Source organism: Apiospora aurea, assembly GCF_038362705.1.
Source record: "Apiospora aurea strain CBS 24483 chromosome Unknown utg000002l_segment0_segment0, whole genome shotgun sequence".
NCBI lineage: Eukaryota > Fungi > Ascomycota > Sordariomycetes > Amphisphaeriales > Apiosporaceae > Apiospora > Apiospora aurea.
Window position 1 is genome coordinate 3,449,028 of NW_027117389.1, and position 19,057 is coordinate 3,468,084.

At 43.5% G+C, this 19,057-nt stretch overlaps 4 protein-coding genes across 4 annotated transcripts; 1 reads left to right on the forward strand and 3 right to left on the reverse strand.

Moving 5' to 3' along the window:
* Nucleotides 1-10,531: 10,531 nt before the first annotated feature.
* On the forward strand, nt 10,532-11,522 carry PG986_003426 (proline iminopeptidase; the record flags this gene model as incomplete). Its single annotated transcript, XM_066839648.1, has 2 exons — nt 10,532-11,199; nt 11,270-11,522. 2 exons carry the CDS (start codon nt 10,532-10,534, stop codon nt 11,520-11,522), a joined length of 921 nt encoding a protein of 306 aa, XP_066704712.1.
* An 802-nt stretch (nt 11,523-12,324) lies between these two features.
* Nucleotides 12,325-13,847, reverse strand: PG986_003427 (uncharacterized protein; the record flags this gene model as incomplete). The annotated part of the gene is made up of 3 exons (XM_066839649.1): nt 12,325-13,024; nt 13,178-13,452; nt 13,650-13,847. 3 exons carry the CDS (start codon nt 13,845-13,847, stop codon nt 12,325-12,327), a joined length of 1,173 nt encoding a protein of 390 aa, XP_066704713.1.
* Nucleotides 13,848-15,711: 1,864 nt separating this feature from the next.
* Nucleotides 15,712-16,500, reverse strand: PG986_003428 (uncharacterized protein; the record flags this gene model as incomplete). Its single annotated transcript, XM_066839650.1, has 1 exon — nt 15,712-16,500. One exon carries the CDS (start codon nt 16,498-16,500, stop codon nt 15,712-15,714), a length of 789 nt encoding a protein of 262 aa, XP_066704714.1.
* Nucleotides 16,501-16,794: 294 nt separating this feature from the next.
* On the reverse strand, nt 16,795-18,415 carry PG986_003429 (uncharacterized protein; the record flags this gene model as incomplete). Its single annotated transcript, XM_066839651.1, has 2 exons — nt 16,795-16,967; nt 17,056-18,415. The coding sequence occupies 2 exons, from the start codon at nt 18,413-18,415 to the stop codon at nt 16,795-16,797; spliced, it is 1,533 nt and encodes a 510-aa protein (XP_066704715.1).
* Between the last annotated feature and the right edge of the window lie 642 nt (nt 18,416-19,057).

The window sequence follows — 19,057 nt, forward strand, 5'->3', positions numbered from 1 at the left end:
CTGTCTCCCGTCCTTTACCGCAGTTATATAGCGGCGTCGGGACGTTTAAAACCCGATAAGTAAACAAGAACAACTTAAGCCCTATTTTTTCAATACGTGTTTATATTAAAACCGATGCTTCGTACTTAAACATATCGTCGTAACGACGGCACGCTCCCTAGTCTAGCGGCGACTCTATAACTAATTCGCGGCGGCCTCGCGTCGAAATAACGGCATAAAACCATTTTTATTCCTATTTTTTTTAAGCGCTTATTCGACCGTTTAATTATTTAGCCATTATTTAGCTAACGTTAATTGAACGTCGCTTAGCTATAAAGTCGTGGGGGCTTCGTTAATAACCCTTTAAAGTCTCCTTTATTTCTTTCTCCTTGCGCTACGTTCTTTATTAATAATTTCTGCCGCTTTTATATAGGCGCCGCGTAAAAGTTATAACTTCCCGGTAATCTCCGTGCGTATCTCGAAACTAACTGCCCTCGCACTTAAATAAAGATCGAGAGGGGGAACTGCCGCTTTAATTTCTAAATAATATTAAAGGGTCGCCTTATATACCCCTATTACGGTCCGGAGATAAGAGTTCTGAACTATTATAAAGCTAAGAGTTAACCTTTTTTCGGTATCGCTTACTCTATATTAAACCGACGCTCCGTACGCGAATACGCTACGTATTACTTTCGTATAAAACTCCTTTACCCTTCGTACCGAACATCCCCAAATTAACGCTGCGAGCCTAGTAAAAGCTAATATCTAAGTTACTATTTTCGCTTTAATTTTTAAAATATAGTCCTTTTATTATAGCTTCCGATAAAGCTAAACGCCGAGGAATCTCGTAAAAATTACCGGCGCTATAATAGCGTCTCCGAAGCGTACCTATAACGTATAGGCTTTTCGCGCTCTAATAAAATAAATAAGCTCGCTCTTTTAAGTTCGAACTCTATCCTTTTCATGCGTGCCCAGCGGCTATAAATTTCCCAGGCTCTTTCTAAGTTTCGGTAATTTATAACGTAGTTTAGCCCTACAATAATAAGATTCGTATTATCCGCGAATCCGATAATAATAAGCTACTCGTACGCTTCTAGCTCCTCGTATAGTATAGCGATATAGAAAATAAAGAGAATCGGTAATAGCGGGGAGCCTTACGAAACACTAACACGGAACTAAATCCTCCTTAACGACTTGCCGTCGAAATAAAAGTAAACCGATCTATCCGTAATAAAGCTCTCGACCTATCGGCAAACCCAATCCGGTAATCCCTTCTCGCGAAATATAGCAATTAATCTTTTATAATTAACTATATCGAAAACGCTTTTAATATCGAGCTAAAAGAAGAAAGCAACGCCTTTTTATTACCACGTTATACGGACAACGTTAATAATTAATCGAATAGCCAGCTCGGTAAACCGCTACGTCCGGTTCCCTATCTAACCTTTAAATAAAAACGAGTACTCCTCGGCTATTCCGATAATTCGCCAGTTCATAACTATCTCTATTACCTTCCCAACCGTATTAAGTAATAAAATAGGTCTCCATCCACCAGGTGTCTACTTTTCGGTTGCTATTTTATTTAGTTTTGGGATCACGATAACCTTTACCGTACGGAAACGTTTAAGGAAATAAGCAAACCGGAAGCTCGCTATCGCCAAGCCGGCTAACGTCCGGAAAAAGGGTTCCCTATACGCTTTAAGGAAACTAGGAGGTAAAAGGTTTTCCCCTAGAGCCTTCCAGGGTCCCGTCTACTTAATAATATCTCTTATCTCTTTAACCGTTACTTTTACCTCGATAGAGGTAAAGCTAAAGGCGTAGTTCGATACGGTATTTAAATCCGTAAGGTCGGCTTTTAGGTTAAAAAAAAACCTCTCCGAAAAAAGCGTAACTTTCTCGTCGTAGCTTCGCGCCTCGTTAACAGCTCTTTCGCTACGTCGTAATTCTAAAATTCCCGCTATTTATAATAGCGTCCAGCTTCGTAGTCGGGCCCATCGTTCGAGCGACCAAAATATTTTAAAATCGTAAAAGGCAGCGGCGACTACGTAGCGCCAGCTTTTCGTTTTCGCCATTTAAACAATTCTCTCTAAGTCCGTCTTCGACTCGATATATTAATTCTAAGTATATTACGAGGGTACCGCGAAATAAACTCGGTATCGTTATTTCGTTATAATCTACGCTTTTTAAACCTCCGATAACTATTAAAGCGTACTTTTATTAGTATAAGGGGTTTTTTTTAAGGCTACTATATCGGTAATCTTTCGTAGGTCGCTTATAAAATTATCGATAGCTTAATCTAGCTCTTCCGGGCTTATTAGCTCAGCGATATCGATTAAACGTACTCCGGCTTCCGCCCGTACCAGCCCCTTATTTAACATCGTTCAATTCCATCCCTCTACTTTCGTTTTACTACCTCGTAGCGAGTTAGCTTCTAGTTCAACGCGGACGACCTGTGCCCTGTAGTCAAAACCTTTTAAACCAGGGTCTCCTTCATATAAAATTATCGTTCCTCGTGTCACCTAGGCTAAGTTTAGCGTAAAATCTCTTTATCCGTAGCGTCGTCTCGTAATTTTTTTATATAGCGTAACTAGCTTTAGGTTTCATTAGTCCGTAAAGGTAAAAAGTTGTCTACTCCGTACGATTTCCTGCTATATACGTTTTAAAGCGGATAGTATATATTAAAATCTCCGACGAGTAAGTGTCGCCCGAGGTACGAAATCGCATCGAAATCGCTTAAAGGGCTCCGCTATCGAAAAGTTTTTTAAATTAGTGAATATATAAACTATATAATAAAACGGCTACTTTTTCCTTTCGGTATTATAATAGCAGCCTAATCGAAACCTACCTTAATCTTTAGCTTAGCGATATCGAAGCGTTTATATATATAAATAACCGCTCGGCCCTCGCTATAAATTATTCGATACTTAACTGTCTTTAGGCAGTACGCGATTTACGTACGGGGGTTCGTTTATATTTTTTATAATGTTAATATATCGTACTCCTTTTAATTAATTAAGGCAAATACCGTTATTACTTTTAATACTATAACGTTTTAATATACTATTCGTAAGCTTATAATTATAAAACTATAATAGTATCTTACGCTAATAAAGGAGCGACGGTACCGCGCCGGTTTTACGAGCGTATTTCTCTACCTTAATTGCTCGCTATTAAATCGAATCGCGAACGGCCTCTCTTCCGCGAAATTATTATATACCCTTTTTTATCGCTAATAAAGAACGTCGTCGGTAATAATAAACGCTCTATTCCTACCGAACTATCGCCGGTATTACGAACTTCGAACTAGCGAGGCCGGTGGGTATAAACTTCTCTTACGCGTTCTCTCTGCTAGATCGCTACGGGGCAGCCGCGATCCCACGCCGTGTATTCCCTGCCGTAATTAATACAACGTTTCCTGTTTCGTAGTCCTCTTTAAAAGCACTTTTAATCTCCCCTAAAGTGTACTACTATAAAATAGTAATTACATCGCTACTGCTTTTAATAATACTTAGTTACGTAGCCGTAACCGTAATAGCGGTAGCACTGTTAAATACGGAGGCTAGCGTTATACGGTTCGCAATCGAAAATCTCGGAATCCTATATTAAGCCGTTATCGCACAAATCCTTCGCAGTTTAAACGGAGCTCGCATACAAAATAAGGAAAGCGTAATATACTTCGGGATTCTTTAACAGGCTACGCTTATATTTCGAAATCTTTCTCGGGTTATATTTATTTACGAGTAAACTACGTAATAACGCGGCTTCGTCGTAAGTATCCCGTAACTTCTTCGCTGGGACCCTTTTCGCGATAACTACAAGTTTTTTATAAATAAACTACGCGTTAATCCCGAAAGCGTTTAAAACCTATCCATTATTCTTTATATGTTTTTTTCGCTTCGTTTTTAAAGGTAAAGACGATATCGCTACTAAGTAATTTCCTCGCTGCGATAGCCTCGCTATACCCGATTACTGTATTAACGCTTTGCATAATATTTACTAGCCTTTTCTTTTAAATATTGTTGAATTAATTTACGCTTTTAATTACCACTTCGCGGTTTCGGCGGGCTGGGACGATAACTTTCGGTTACTAGGCAGTAGAATCGCTGCTACGCGGCGTAAATATAATTTAAGCTTAAGACTTAGTTTGTATAGCTTTAGGATCCTACGTAACTTAAGCGATAGTTTCTCCGACTATCTTTTATAATTCCCCGCGGGTTATTAACGCGTTATCGTCGTCGTCGAGGTACGGTTATAATTTAATCGTTTTAATACAAAATTCCCTAATTACTTAAAAAATCTCTTCACGCTTACTATTAAAGGCTACTAGATTAGCGATTAGTTTCTCTAAATGCTTTAATCCTTTTTCGATACCTCTTTTCGAGCCATTTTCGCTGCTAAGACGCGTCTAAAACGTTTAAAGTCCTTAGTTATACGCCGTAACGTTGCTTCGCGGGTGGTGCTAGCTCTGCGCGAGTCCGGCGCGACCGGTGTCAACAACCATCGGATTATCCATCGGATCATCCATACCGTAACGCCTTGGCTGCGTCCCCTCGATAAAGGTTCGGCTAGGTTAATTCGACCTCGTAAATTTAAATAATAAAGTTTATTTTCGATTATTCGATGGTTCGACCGAGTTATCGATCTTTTCCCTTTCTCGCTTCCATATTATATATTTATAAATATCTCGTCTATTTATTATAAGGTATAGGGACTTATTTTATCCCGTTAAATATTGTCCCTTTATAATCGATAAAGTCCGTTTCCCGGCTTTTATTATAGGTTCTTATAGGGTATATTAGCTTTTTTTTTAAGTTTATATTTAAACTTTTAGAGTTTTTAGTTATAAGCGTCGTGCTATTATACTATTCGTAGTAACGTAATCCACGGTCTATTTAAATATACGGTCTAATTAAACACTTTCTTTTAATTTCGTATAACTTATATTTTATACCTTAGATTTTTATTACCTATAATAGTAAATTAATAGAAAGAGAACGATATATAATTAACGTTTTAAGCGTTTTAAAAAGACTTTAAATTACGCGTACGAGCCGTAACGCGAATATATAATATTCCCTATATAATTTTACGTTATTAGCGTCGCGGTAGTATTTTACGACGAAATATATAATTATTAACGTAAAAGTTTACGAATTTTAAAAAATAATTAATCGTATAATATATAATTAATTTAAATTCGCGATCGTTTCCGCCTCGAATAAATAGTATTAAAAATATAGCGAATCGATTATTTAATTTACGCGACGCGGAACGCGTCGGCGTTAACTAAGCCTTTAATTTTATACGATAACAACTAAATTTCCGGACGCGTTTTAACCGAAGAATTAATTATTAAAGAGTTTTTTATAAAAATCCCGATGCGTATCGCGCGTAGTTTATTTTTATACGGAATATAATTAATAAGTATAAAATTTAAAAGAAAGATATATATAATTTCGACGAAACCGGGTTTTTTATAAATTAAATCTCGTTCGAAATAATCGTAACTATTTCCGATCGACGCGGAAAGCTTAGAATAGTATAGTAAAAGAATTAGGAATAAATTATAATAATATAGGGCGTCGAATTATACGATTACGTTATCCCTCCGTATATTATTTTTACCGGGAAAACGTACTTTTTTTTAGTACGGAAACAGTTTATTATTAAAAAACTAAGTAATCGTAATTATTAAAAATAACTAGATTACGAATAAAAAAGGCGAGGATTAAATTCGATATTTCGATAAATATACGAAATTTCGTATAAAGGGTACTTATTGTTTATTAATTTTTAACGGCTATAAAAACTATTATTTAATAACTTTCCAGCTTTATTATAAAAAAACTCGATTATTATATTCTATATACCTTTTTATTCGTTATATAAACTTTAACCTTTTAATATCGGCTGTTTTCGTGCGTTAAAAAAAACGTACAGGAAAAAAATTAAAAGTTTTATACGGGCGTATATTATTTATATTTTAAAAGAGGATTTCTTATTAGCGTTTTTAAAAACGTTCCAAGCGATTTTTACCGTTTCGAATATATAAAGAAGTTTTCGAGGGACCGGACTCGTCCCGTATAATCCGGAATATATTATTTTATAATTAAATATAAAACTACGTATTTTAATACCTCCGGGGACGTTTTCCGGCCTACTTATTCCTTAAAAATTAAAAACCTTAAATAACCCGATTAAAGCTTAATCTTAAACTAAATACGTTTGAAACCGTATCGTACGGCATTAAAATAACTTTTTAATGTTAATTTTAATTAAACTTAACTAGATTACGAAAAATATAACGTAAATAATATACCGGCTCGCTTTTTTAAAAAGTAAAATAACCGTACTACGAGAGGTAAATAAAATATTTAGCCGGCGCCGCCGTACGAAAAAAAACGGCTATAAAATAAAGGATTATTTCGTATATAAATTAAAAAAAAACCTATAGTTTTAAAAGGATTTTAATAAACAATTATAAGATAAATCGCGCCGAAATAGTAGTTATATAAAAAAGCTTAAAACGTGCCCGCGACGCTATAAACTTTACGAGGAGCCCGGGCATAATACGCGTACTTATTAAAATAATATAAAAATATTTAAAAAGGAGGATTCCGATTAATTTTAATATATTAAATACGTTATAGTAGAATTGATTTATATTTCGTTATATAAAGCTTTAAAAAGTATTTAATTAAACCGTGTATTTAATTAAACCGTAGATTACGTTAAAAAAATAAATATAAAGTATTACTTACTAAATAGTTATTACTATAACCGAAGTAACCCGATTATATTATAAAGAACTATATTAAATATATAGCTGCCCTTTAATAGTAACTTTAAACCGAGGATTATAATTTACCTCCGCCTCTATAAATAAAGTATTAAAAATCCTAAGAATTAAGTGGAAACTATCCTTAATAGGTTATTTTTAAATAGCTGGATAAGTTAAAGTAGCGATTTAATACTTTAAATAAAGGTTATAAATATTTATTAATTATTTTTAAGACGATTAAAACGAAGCCTTATCGTTTATAAATATTATTTAAGCTACGTTACCTTAAGATTTAATAGGGTATTCCCTTTATAAAATCGAAATAAAGTTCCTTATAAAATTTACTTAGGATTAAAAGATTAGGATTAAAAATATAACGAATTTGAAGGAACGCGAGAAGCTTAATTAAATAACCGTATAAAATTAAATAAAACGAATCGTTAATTACTATAAAGTAACTAAAGGAAATATAGTTAAAGCTTAATAAAGAATATATAATTAAGAAAATAAGTATCGACAGTAATCGAATTTCGATATTAAGGATCGAGTATTTATTATTAAGAAAACCTAGTCTTTTATAAGGCTTACTAATAAACTCGATTATCTTTTAACCCGATAATATTATAAAATCGAATGAAAAATCGGTTATTTATATTTATTAAAAGTTTTAAAAGAATAGATAAGTTTTAAGGTCTTTTATATAAATCGATTTAGGAAATACTTAAATAACCCCTTAATTAAATAAGCGATATAAAACCTTAACGGCGAGGTAATCGAATTAAGCGAAAAATAAAAATAAAAGGTATACTATATTATTAACTTAAGGATTTACTATCGGAAGTTATAATATTAAATCGAATAAAAAGGATAAGATTCCGACTTAACTTAATATCCCGTAGAGAATTTTAAGAATATAACTAAGTAATTATAAATTTATTACGAGTAAAATCCCGAGGCCTTTAATCTTTTAATACGTTTATAGTATTAATTATAAATAACCGAGAACGATATATTTAACGAGTTATACGAAGATAATAATAAACCGGCCACCCCCGAAAAAAAAAACGATATAACGAAGGGGTTAAAAGAAATAATAATTTAAATAAAGGAATAAATTTAAATAATTATAATATTAATTTTTTATTTAATATATTTTAGGATAAACTATTTTAAAGGGGGGGGTAATATTATAGTACACTTTAAAATAGGCCTTTAATAACCTTATTAATTAAAGTAAAGTAAAGGCGTACGAGAGATAATTTAAGCGCTACTTAACTTTTCTTTACCTATTTAAATAAGGAAATCGTCCCGGTAAAGTTAAACCTTTTCTTTCTTTCCTTATCTTTTTCGGTTTTTTATAATAAAGTAATAATCTATAACTTTACCTTTTAAATTACTTTAATTATAATAGTAAAAGTATTAAGTGAATATAAGTAATGAGAAAAAAGTATATATTTCTAATCTAGCTATCCTATAGTACCGGGCATTAGGTTTTTAATAATATACCCTTTAGAGTCACGTGCAGCTTAATTACTCTAGCTACACTAAGTCGTATAATCTCTAGCCCTACTATAATATTTTTAATATCGAATTTCGCGTCGTAAGATCGGCCGTTTAATTAATTACTAATCGTTAATTATAAAACGTTAAAAGCTTTTATAATAACCTTTTAATTAATAAGTTTTATAAGGTTTCGCGTTATTTAAATTATTAATTCGAGCTTATTTATTAATAAAAAATTAAGCATTATAATTATAAAAATAAAACGTATTAAAGTTTAATAAAGAGTATTAATTAAATTAATAACTAGCGAAGTAATATAATTAACTTAGTAGTAAACCACGTTATTTTAATTTAATTTAATTTAATTATACTACTCTCTTTTAAAAAACAGTTAATAAAAACCGGCCGATTAAATCGTATAACTAAAAGAGGCTATAAGCTTTTTTAAAATTAATATAATATATTATAATTAAATTACGTTTTAATAATATAAAAAAACATAAAAATTTAAATAATTCTTTAATTTTTTATAAGTTTTCCTATATTATTTAAAAACTATAGTAATATATTATGAGAGGTTAAAATATATAAATTTTAATAGATTTAAATAAAGTAGTAAAGTGTGTATAGTCTATTATTAAAGGCACTACTAAGCGCGTGGCTCTCTAACTCAGCCTCAAATATAATCGCCTGCCGTCTTTTCCGTATCCGCAACCCCCCTGCGCCACTGCCCCGGCGTTTCGAGTCACAGCGTCTGGGCTCATGGTTCGGGATCCGACCGGCCCCGGACAGCGGAACGATCGACGACGGGGCACTTGCTGCGCTCAGCTTGGGAGTGGTCAGCGGGTATGCAGATGACTTACACTCGCGATCTTGTATATCATACCTATCCATCGGCATCTAAGCCCCTTAACATCATCACCAGAACCTTACCTGCTTGCAATCAAGAGTCCGATATAGCTATGGACGGGATAGTGACCAACCCACCCAGTGTCGTCTATGCTGAGTCGAAGTCCATGTTTCCCTTGGCTGACATAGTAGAGACATGTATGACGGCTGTCGGTAGCATGATCCAAGCGTGAACCTATTGATTGATACATCCAGTCCTTCTGGCTCCTGTCTTCGTTAATGGCTTTATTCGTTCACTACTGATATCATCACAGTCTGATCCAATCGAGGTTTTCCAAAGACGACTAAAAGTCAATGATCCACGTCTTCACCAGTACGCCAAGACCCGTGGAGCATGGGCTACTTGATCACAGACAATCTCAACGAAGCTCCAGGGACATTCCTCCTGAATTCGAATCAGATGTCGTGTTGCTGGATGCATTGATCGCCCGTGCAAAGAGTGTGAACCATATCCTGGTTATAACCCGGGGAAGTCCCCTGACGTTCATCAATTCCTCCAAACCGCGCTTCAAGGCCACGGAGAGACTGGGCTTCATCTTTCAGTCAGTATTTATGTACTCGGTCAAGCCCTCTGTTGTTCATGATTAGTCGGAGTATAGTCTTTTCGTACATCTAACTCGCTCGTATCCGTAGTTGTCGCACATGACCCTTGATGATATTGGGGCAATGCAGGCATCGTCACCTTCAAAAATTTGAATACATCAGAGCTCTGGTAAGAAGGGTCTAATAACTGGCCCTTCTTGCACCCCCCTGGTGACCTAGGAAATAATCCTCAAAGAGCACAGTACTATAGACCATGCTGAGCTGGGATATCTAAGCCGGAATACGATGACATAATATATTTTCAAAAGTATAAGTAGGTATCTAAATACTCATGTGACCTTAATTCCCTCCTTAGCTGTCCAGGGGAACGAACGTTAAGAGGTAATGTATAGAGACCACTTATTCGAACTGCATCCACCCTTAAAATGCTCGTAAAAACAGCGATTTTACGATATTTTTAAATATTAATAATAAATACGTAACGCTTTTTAAAATTATACAATAACTAATATATAAATACCTTTAAAATAGTATTTTTATTTATTTTATAACCCTTAAATTAGAATTTCTACGAATTTATTAAAACATAGGGATTTCGCGATTTAAGGTGGGAAAATGGAGGTGGATGCAGTTCGGATGAGCGGTCTCTGTACATACCTAAAGTGAGGGGCAGGGACGCAAGGGAGCTTGACCGGCAGGGTTGTGCAGACGCATGTTGGTTCAGTTTATAACAGAAGGCTAATCTCCTCTTCGCGGTGCAGTCTTGACTGTCCTCTCCCACACGCGTTCAAGGGTTCGAAGACGAATGCTTCAATGATGGTTTACACACAAGAGGGGACCGCTGATTTCAAGGTCGCTGGCCTTGCCGAGCCCTGCAAAACATGGTACAAAGTTGTGGGCGAGCTCGACGCATCCAAGACACCCCTGGTCGTAGTTCATGGCGGCCCCGGGGCATGCCATGACTACCTGCTACCACTAACAGACCTTGCCTCTTCAATGCCTCTGGTGTTCTACGACCAGATTGGAAATGGGCGGTCCACGCATCTACCAGATAAGAATGGCGACGAGAAGTTTTGGTCGGTCGAGTTATTCAAAGACGAACTCGACAACCTCATCTGCCACTTGGGGCTCCAAGCACGACCCATTGACGTCTATGGTCATTCTTGGGGTGGCATGCTGGTGGCCGAATGGGCCGCGACACCCTCGCGAGCGGCGAACCTCCGACGTCTCATCATCACAAGCAGCCTGGCAAGCATGGATCTGTGGCGAATCGGCATCACAGCTTTGAGGGACAAACTTCCACAGGACATTCAAGACACGCTCAGCCGCGCGGAAGAGAAACACGACTTTGAGAGCCCTGAATACGAGGCTGCTATCGAGGTCTTCTACAAGCGACATCTCAGCCTGAAGCGGCCTTGGCCCTCAAGCGAGGTCCAGGCTGCACTTGACTGGTTTGCCAAGGATCCGACGACGTACGGTACAATGTAAGGCTCACCTTTCCCATGATCAGCATGAGTTGGACCCGTCATAGACGCATGCTGACAATACGTGCAGGTACGGTCCCAGCGAGCTATATATATCCGGCTCACTTCGTGACTGGACGTGCATCCCACTGTTGGGCAGTATCAATGTTCCCACCCTTCTGATCAACGGGTCCGACGATGAGGCCCAGGACGTGGCGATGCAACCTTTCTTCGGCCGTATCAAGAAAGTGAAATGGGTTACACTGGACGGTGCCGCCCACTTCTCGCATTCTGACCAGCGACAAAAACATATGCGACACGTCGAGGCTTTCTTGACAGTCTAGGCTAATAGCGCTGCCGCAGGCGTGTAACGGGCGTGCCATGAGTAGTGATTTGACAATTCAAGTCACCGTGATCACACTGGCAGTGGTCGGGCGATTGGTCGAAGCTTGGGATTGGGCGATAAGCATTTGACGGGGCCGGATTCAAGTTTTGATATATATAGCGAACCAAGGTCTCTTGTAACTACGTATACATAACTTACTGTGAATCTGAAGCCTGCAGGTCTTCGAATTTGTTACAGATAGTTTCAAATGAGGCTTTTCTTTGGCAAGGATCGTTCGTGATGGGCCTATGAGCCTGCTCTCAGTGGTGAAAGTTAAAGTGACCAGATCTCGGACTGGTGGGGGGTTGGGACTTGGATATAGGGGCGAAAGGTGGTGTAGACATCCCACATATTACAGTCCATGCACGTGAGATTATCGAAGTAACTTCAGGGTGTGTTGGAAACATGTACCTTCATACCTGACGCGGAGGAAATCCAGGACTGGATCCCAAACACGCCACCACCACTACAGTAGTGCAGTGCAAAGGATTGTTGTTTGACTGGGAGATTCGCCGCTCGTGAATGTATCGATGTGTTTGAAGGCGCCTGAGAACATATCAAACATCACGGAGGCATTACTGGAAATACTTGCATCATAGGATGCTACAAGCTATAATAGCCACTCATTGGGATGCTCAATTCAGATAAGGACTTTATATTTTTATCTGTCGGCGAGGATAATTATAACGAATTACTAGAAAAGACATCTACGGAACCATTCTATTCGTACACCATTCCCCGAGGAAGCAAGAACCCCTTCATTACAGCAGAAGGACACCGACCAGAGCAGCCGCCGCAACCACTGCCCCCGTCATGACGCCCGTCATTTCGAGCGTGCCAGCGGCGCTGTCAGGGGTCGACGTAACAGTCGCACCTGCGTTCTCGACCGAGGATTGGGCCGAAGAGGCGACAGAGTGGACGGACGAGACGGCAGATTGGGCGGACGAGGCGACCGAGTCAGCACTGGCCGCGGCTGCCGAAGCCTTGGTCTTGGCGTCGCCCGTCGCCGTCGCCGCGACCTGCTCGTAGCTGGACGCGACGCTCTGAGCACTCTTGACGGCCTCGCTCGCGTGCGTGGTGGCCGATTCAGCCGCAGTCGACGCAACGCTCTCAGCGCTGGAGGCGACCGACTGCCCGTGGCTGACGGCTGAAGCCCCTGCAGTGGCCGCCACACTCTCGGCACTCTGGACCGCCTCGCTGGCCTGCTTGGTCGCCGAGTCGACGACCGACTGCACGTCCTCCCGCTTGTCGAACTGGGACGCGACGCTCGTAGCCGCGGATTGGAAATCGGAAGCGATTCTCGAGGCCGCGGACTGGACCAGAGAGGCGGCCGACTGGATTTCCGACTGGACGTCCTGCCAGCTTTCGCGCTTTTTGAACGTGTTCTCGGCGGCGACCTCGTTGGCGTGGGCTGCCGCCGCGCTTGCTACTGACATCACGGACGACTCTTGAGCCTTCCACCTGTTTTTTTTTTTTTTGCGTCATTAGTATTTGCAGTATTTCACATCAAAATCGTTCCATCGCGAGGGTTGAGTGGCAGGAATGATTGAGACCCATGGGTAATGATGTCTCAGGGGGTAGGGAGAGCATTGGTTGCAACTTGGACACACTCACGGTTCGCCGTTTTCCCATGAAGACGCCTTGGCCAGGGCGGCCGACACTTCCTGCTGCCAGTCGCGCTTCTCAAACTGTTCAGCGACCTTGGAGGCCTCGGCCTGGGCGACGCCCGCCGCCGAGAGGGCCGCATCTCGGGCGTCCTCCCAGCTGCGCTCGGCGACCTCGCGCTTCTCGTCTCTGTCATCATCGTCAGCAGAGAACAGGCTGGCAAAGGCCGATGCCTGAGCCTTGGCGATAGAGGCGCCGAACAATGCGCCATCACTATCAAAAAACTAAGAGACGTCTCGATTAGCTGCGTGTTCAGGGGTCTGGGGCTTTACGCCTATTCACGCATGGGATTTCATGACCGAGAAATGCCAATACAAGGGGAGAAGGGGTCGGAATGCCAGGTGAATCGATGCCGAACCTCGGTTTAACTGGATGTAGAAGCGCACAGGAAGAAAAGAGGGAAGGGGGTGAATGCACGTACGCCCCGCTTGTTGAACTCGGCATCAATAGAGTTGGCCAGGGCTGCCGCAGAGGAGGCTGCCGCGAGTGCGGAGTCTCTCGCATTCTGCCAGTCCTGGCGGTTCACCAGAGCCGGTGCTGGGGTGATTCTGGGTGCCGGCTGGGCCGCATTGGCTACGGCCAGGCCGGCCATCACGACGGAGGAGGTGACAAAGTGCATGGCGCCTATAACGAGGGACTCGGAAGATATGTCTTAGAAGATGGGCTGGACTTCTTAAAAGAATGCGGAAAATCGGTGATGGGTGAAGACTTGTGTAACAGCGGAAGATCGAGTAGATATGTGATGGATTCCTATTCTTTAGCTCGGATACTGGTTCAAATTTGGGGATCTTGGGGACCAGATTGCAGCCTGTGAGACAGCAAGTATTTACAAGACATGATATTTAACTTCCAACACAGGCAATACGTCGATCACAGATAGTCTACGCGCTGATAGATGAGGTGTGTGAGCTTCTCCGTCATCACAATATCGTTGCTGACGACATGGCATACCGCCTTGGTCGGTGTTGTGGAGGATAGTGTTTAATCTGACCCGGGCGGATGGCTCAGGTCATCACCAAAGACACTTGATAGGCCTGTGGTTCTCCCAATACTTCCCAACCCCTACATGTGCGGTGCATTTACAAGTCAAAGATGCAATGGAGCACCGCCGATCAGTGTGCTTAGGCCAGAGATCCCTCTCCCCAAGCGGCTGCTATGTACCGACTGAGCGAGTTGTTTCTGAATACAGAGCCTGAGCCATTGAGTACTTCCCCCAGCTGGAGGGTCCCATAACCTATACACCTTTGGCAGGGGATAGAACCATGTCGCCCGAAAGGAAGTTCAAGTCACCCCTCTGTCAAATCGCACATCTCGGAGATGCTTGCTCCCGGTGCTGGCTACGGGGCTTTTGTTCCTAAGTGCCACAGTGTTGGGTGCGACTGTGGGTGCAAAGCCTTGGGAGCTTGTCTGGCGCCAATGACAGAATAGGAAGCCATATAGACAATATGGGTGAGATCGTGGTCTCGATCGAAAGGAAGCTTTAATTCCACCGAGAACCAGCCGTGACGTTGATGGCCAGCCATGGCCCCTGTTAGCGCTGAAGACGGGAGTGTAGGCCGTGTACTTTCCCTTGCAGGTAGCGAGCGGCCTTCGCAAGTTGCGTTAGAGGCAAGAACGACCCTGCTTCTCCTCCAGTTAGTTATTCCTTCTTCTGAAAATCCGAGTTCAGTTGGTGAGGGAAAGTACAAGGCTACATGCAGGCAGGTAGGTAGGTACATATCTGGGAGCTATGTATGTCGGATGGAAGATCGGGTTGTCTCTGGGTTTGCCTACACTAATATTGACTGAGATCTGCAACACTAGGCAATGATGAATATTACAAGCAGCCAAAAGAAAGTACACATACTGTCGATACGATTGACCATCCTGCCATCATCTCCCCCCGGCAACGCAACCTATCGACGAGGATTGGTTCACCGGACTGCCCCCAAATGATTTCTGAATGCCCTCCACTCCGATTGCGGGTGTTTACGCAATGTTGCACGCCCTTTCCCTCGCCCTGAACAGCCGTTTTGGTGGCTGCGACAGAAGCTGAAAACAGGAACGCTGCTATGGGTGACTGATTGGTGGACTCATTGGAGCACATCCACATGCGATCTGATTGACCGGTGGTGTGTATCGAGTTCCGTGTCGCCAACTGTTACCACACAGTTACTCCAATGGCAATGGAGACACGGCAAGATCTTGGCGACCCGTCTGCCGTCTCAAACACCTTTCAGCCCCAGAGAACCTCTGGATCGCGCTCGCACCTCGGGGGTATTCCGCAAGCCAACCAACATCCCCGAAATAACATCGAACCCTTTCCGATGAGATAGGATGCGCCAGAACGTCAGAGTTGCTACCCTGAGTACACCTGGTTGTCTTTCCTCTAGCGATGTCTCAGTTGCCATGCAAGTTCTGATCTGGTTGCCACGGCGGGTCTCCATGCAGCCGCTTTGTACGTTAGGCTTGGCCAGTCTCGGTCCTACTCGGAATTGGCAGGATCACAAATCCAAGAACTCGGAGTCTGGGTCTATCTCGCGAAGGCTAGCCTCTTCGTCGGGCATGCCAATTTGATCGTACTCGTAATGAAGCCACTCTGGGGGCCGGTGGGCGAGGAACGCCCGCCTCTGTTGATCCCACGCAAAGTCGGCGGACCATGGGATGTAGCGCGGCCAGCTGGTGTTTCTTGAATCATGGCCCAGAAAACATTCCCAGCTCATCCAACTCTTGATGGGCGGCTTGCGTTGACGGAAGCGGTAGATGTAGTCGAAATCTTCTACACTGTCCCGAAGCGGGCAGTCGTCGTACATGTGTGTCCTGGCCATGTTACATTTGGGACAGCCATCTATCCTGCCGCCTTCGTCCACCGGGCCCACACAATCTCGGATCGTATGTCCCTCGCGTTGGCAATTCCCACAAGTCTCTGGCTCGGGCCGACGAGCCATTTTAGGTCGGGGTGCCGCGTGAATTAATCTCTTCGGAGGTGTCTGGCTTCTCTCCTGGCTGCTTATAGTCGAGATTTCGGAGGAGGTGGAGGATTTACGGCCCGGTGGTCCTGGGACGTTTTTCACGACGATCTCGAGGAAATCGTTCTCCCCGGCCGTCACGAGGTTGTATAGGGACTGCTCTGACATGCGCACCTGAGCCGGGCCATTTCGGTGAAGTGACAGGCCTTTCTGAAGAACGACCGAGAGGGCTTGCAGCGATTCCCAATGCTCGCTGTCGCCTGAAATGGATGGGCTACACAATGTGGTGTCGGACATGCCCGGTGACATCACCGGAGGCGTCATTTGGGGTTCGTTCTGAGGCTCTCTGGAAGTTGCTTGACCAACGACTGTCTGAGACAACATAGCGAATAAATCTGAGAACATCATGAACACGGTCTCTGCAAGTGCAGACAACAAAGACCGCCGAGTTTCATTGACACGAAAAAGGAAACAATGAAGATTATTCCTATAGGAGGCCATTGAAACATTCACCACATCATGGTTTTTGCATCAAACAAAGGATTATGTCGAAACGGTTCTAATTAGTCGTGTCATTAACTATGGGAGAAGGGAGGGGGAGGTTCGGATGGTATTAGGTTAGGTTGAGTGTTTGGCCTCACGAAGCCGAATCTGCACGCCCGTGCCTGAGCGGTTCTCAATCGCGTGGTGAAGTCTGATTCGCCCATCGCCCTGCTCCATGTTCTCGATGCGGTCGTACTTCTGGCAGAAACGGGAGACGATGTAGCTGACCTCCTGGCGACCGAATTGTTCTGTAGAGCCGAGGTTGATGGTTAGCGGTTATCTTCTCTGTTAGGGGTCAGGGGTAAGAGGGTTAGGGGTAGGTAGAGTTCAACGTACGGCCCAGGCACTTCCGTGCACCGGCTCCAAATGGGAGCCATTCCCAACCCGGACGGTGAGTGGCCCACCGCTCCGGGCGGAAATCTTCAGCATCTTCGCCCCAGATGTCCTTGCGGTGCTGCATGGCGTACAGGGGGATAATGACCTGAGTGCCTTTCGGCGTAAAGATCTTGGACTTCCGGTCAGGCCCGCCCCCGGTTGGTAGGACCGTATCTCTCTGAGCACGGCGCTCGTTCATGGGGATCACGGTCGCGATTCTCAGCGACTCGTTGACGACCCATTGGATATAATTGAAGTTGTTCAGCGCGCGGAAATCGGCCTGGTTCTCTCCAAACTGCTCCAGCACGGTCTTTCGAAGCTTCTGGTACACTTCGGGGTGACGGGCGAGGAAGTAAAAGACCCAGCCTAGGAGGCACCCCGTGGTGTCGCGGCCGGCGATCAAGACGTGCAGGGTCTCGTTCCTGAGCTTCCTGGCGTCCTGTGTGGCTACAGCAAGTTCGTTGAGCAAGTTAAACCGCCCACCCTTCTTCTCGACCTTGTTGGCTAGGCGTTCCGCTACAATCGAGTCAGCGAAATGGTGGATGGTGTCGCAATGTTCCTTGAACTCTTTGCTGTTCAGAAGCCAGTAGAACTTGGCGAGCGCGCCTCGCTTGTCGATCCAGACCTTAGCTTCGTTGAAGTGGTGGTCAATCTCCTTGCCGTTCTTATCCGTGATCGCACCGCCCTTCTTGAGCGTGTACGTCGAGCGGCCAAAGATGAAGTCGGTAGAAGTGTCCAGGGTGAGTTTGAACAGGAGCGGGGCCAGATCAACAGTTTCGGTCCATCCTGTGGACGGATTGGTTGGCAAGCGTTCGTACAGATTCTGCAGGTGTTCTTCCTCCAGATTTGGATCGCTGATCATCTCCCTGGAGAACTGGGGTCGCAAAAGGGCTCTGCTGTGCTTCCAGATGTCGCCGCGGCTCGTGAAGATGCCCTTCCCGAGCAGGGGCATCCAGCTGGCCTGTCGGGTGTCGCTGATGTCGAAGTCAGGGCTCGTGAAGAGCACCCGGCAGTTCTCGGGATCACGAGTGCAAATGATCTCGTAGTCCAGGATGGGCACTTTGACCGTGTGGCAGTCGGGTCCGCAGGAGTCAATGGTGTCGACGACGAACTGCGGGCCCCTGTCCTCCTTGGTCGCCCTCATCGAGTCCCTCAGGACCGAATTGCCCAGCAGGTTCCTGCTGCGGACCACAGGGGGCGACTGGCAACCCAGCGCGGCGGCTTTCGCATTGTTGCGACGCTTGTTGAGCTTCGACTTGGCGATGGTATAAACCACCAAGGCGACAAGGAGGAGCAGAGTAGCCTTGGCGTATCGATGCATCTTGGCGACGGGATGGGAAATTGGAGGACCCCCAGAAAACAAACTTGGGTCTACTAGAAGAGGCGAGGGAGACGCAGAGTAGAGTGTTTATGCAGCAAAATGGTCACCGCGGGCGCTGATGGTCTAGATGGACAAGGCCAACACGGCACAGAAGTTTCGGGCATGAAGACAGAAAAAAGAAATGTGAGTGATACCATGCTGAATGTCGGACACTATCGATAACCATTGCTGTGTGTCTTTGGCCAATCATGTTCGATTGAAGCTCCCGCCATGTAAGCTGCTGCTCGAGCGAGCCTTGTGCAGGCAAGCCCCTTACGCAATGATAACGGAATAGGCCTCGGAGTCTCGCCGAGGGCGTTCTCCTGACTATAGGCAGGCAAAACCTTATGCGTACTACGTTGGCATCGTTAGCATGTTATTCCAAGGCCAAGCTAACCCCCTCATGAAGGAGGGCCTCATGTAGGCGGCAATGGGTTGCTGGCCTGACGCACTGTCCCGAGATTTGGCGTCGTCGTACTAGATCTGCCCGTCCCTCTAGCTCGAGATCTAGTCGAAATGGATATAGTGAGATCTGCCCCGGCTTGTATGCTGCTCCTGCTAGTGCCCGCTTTCTTTTTTAAGCGATCATCATCAGCCGCTAGT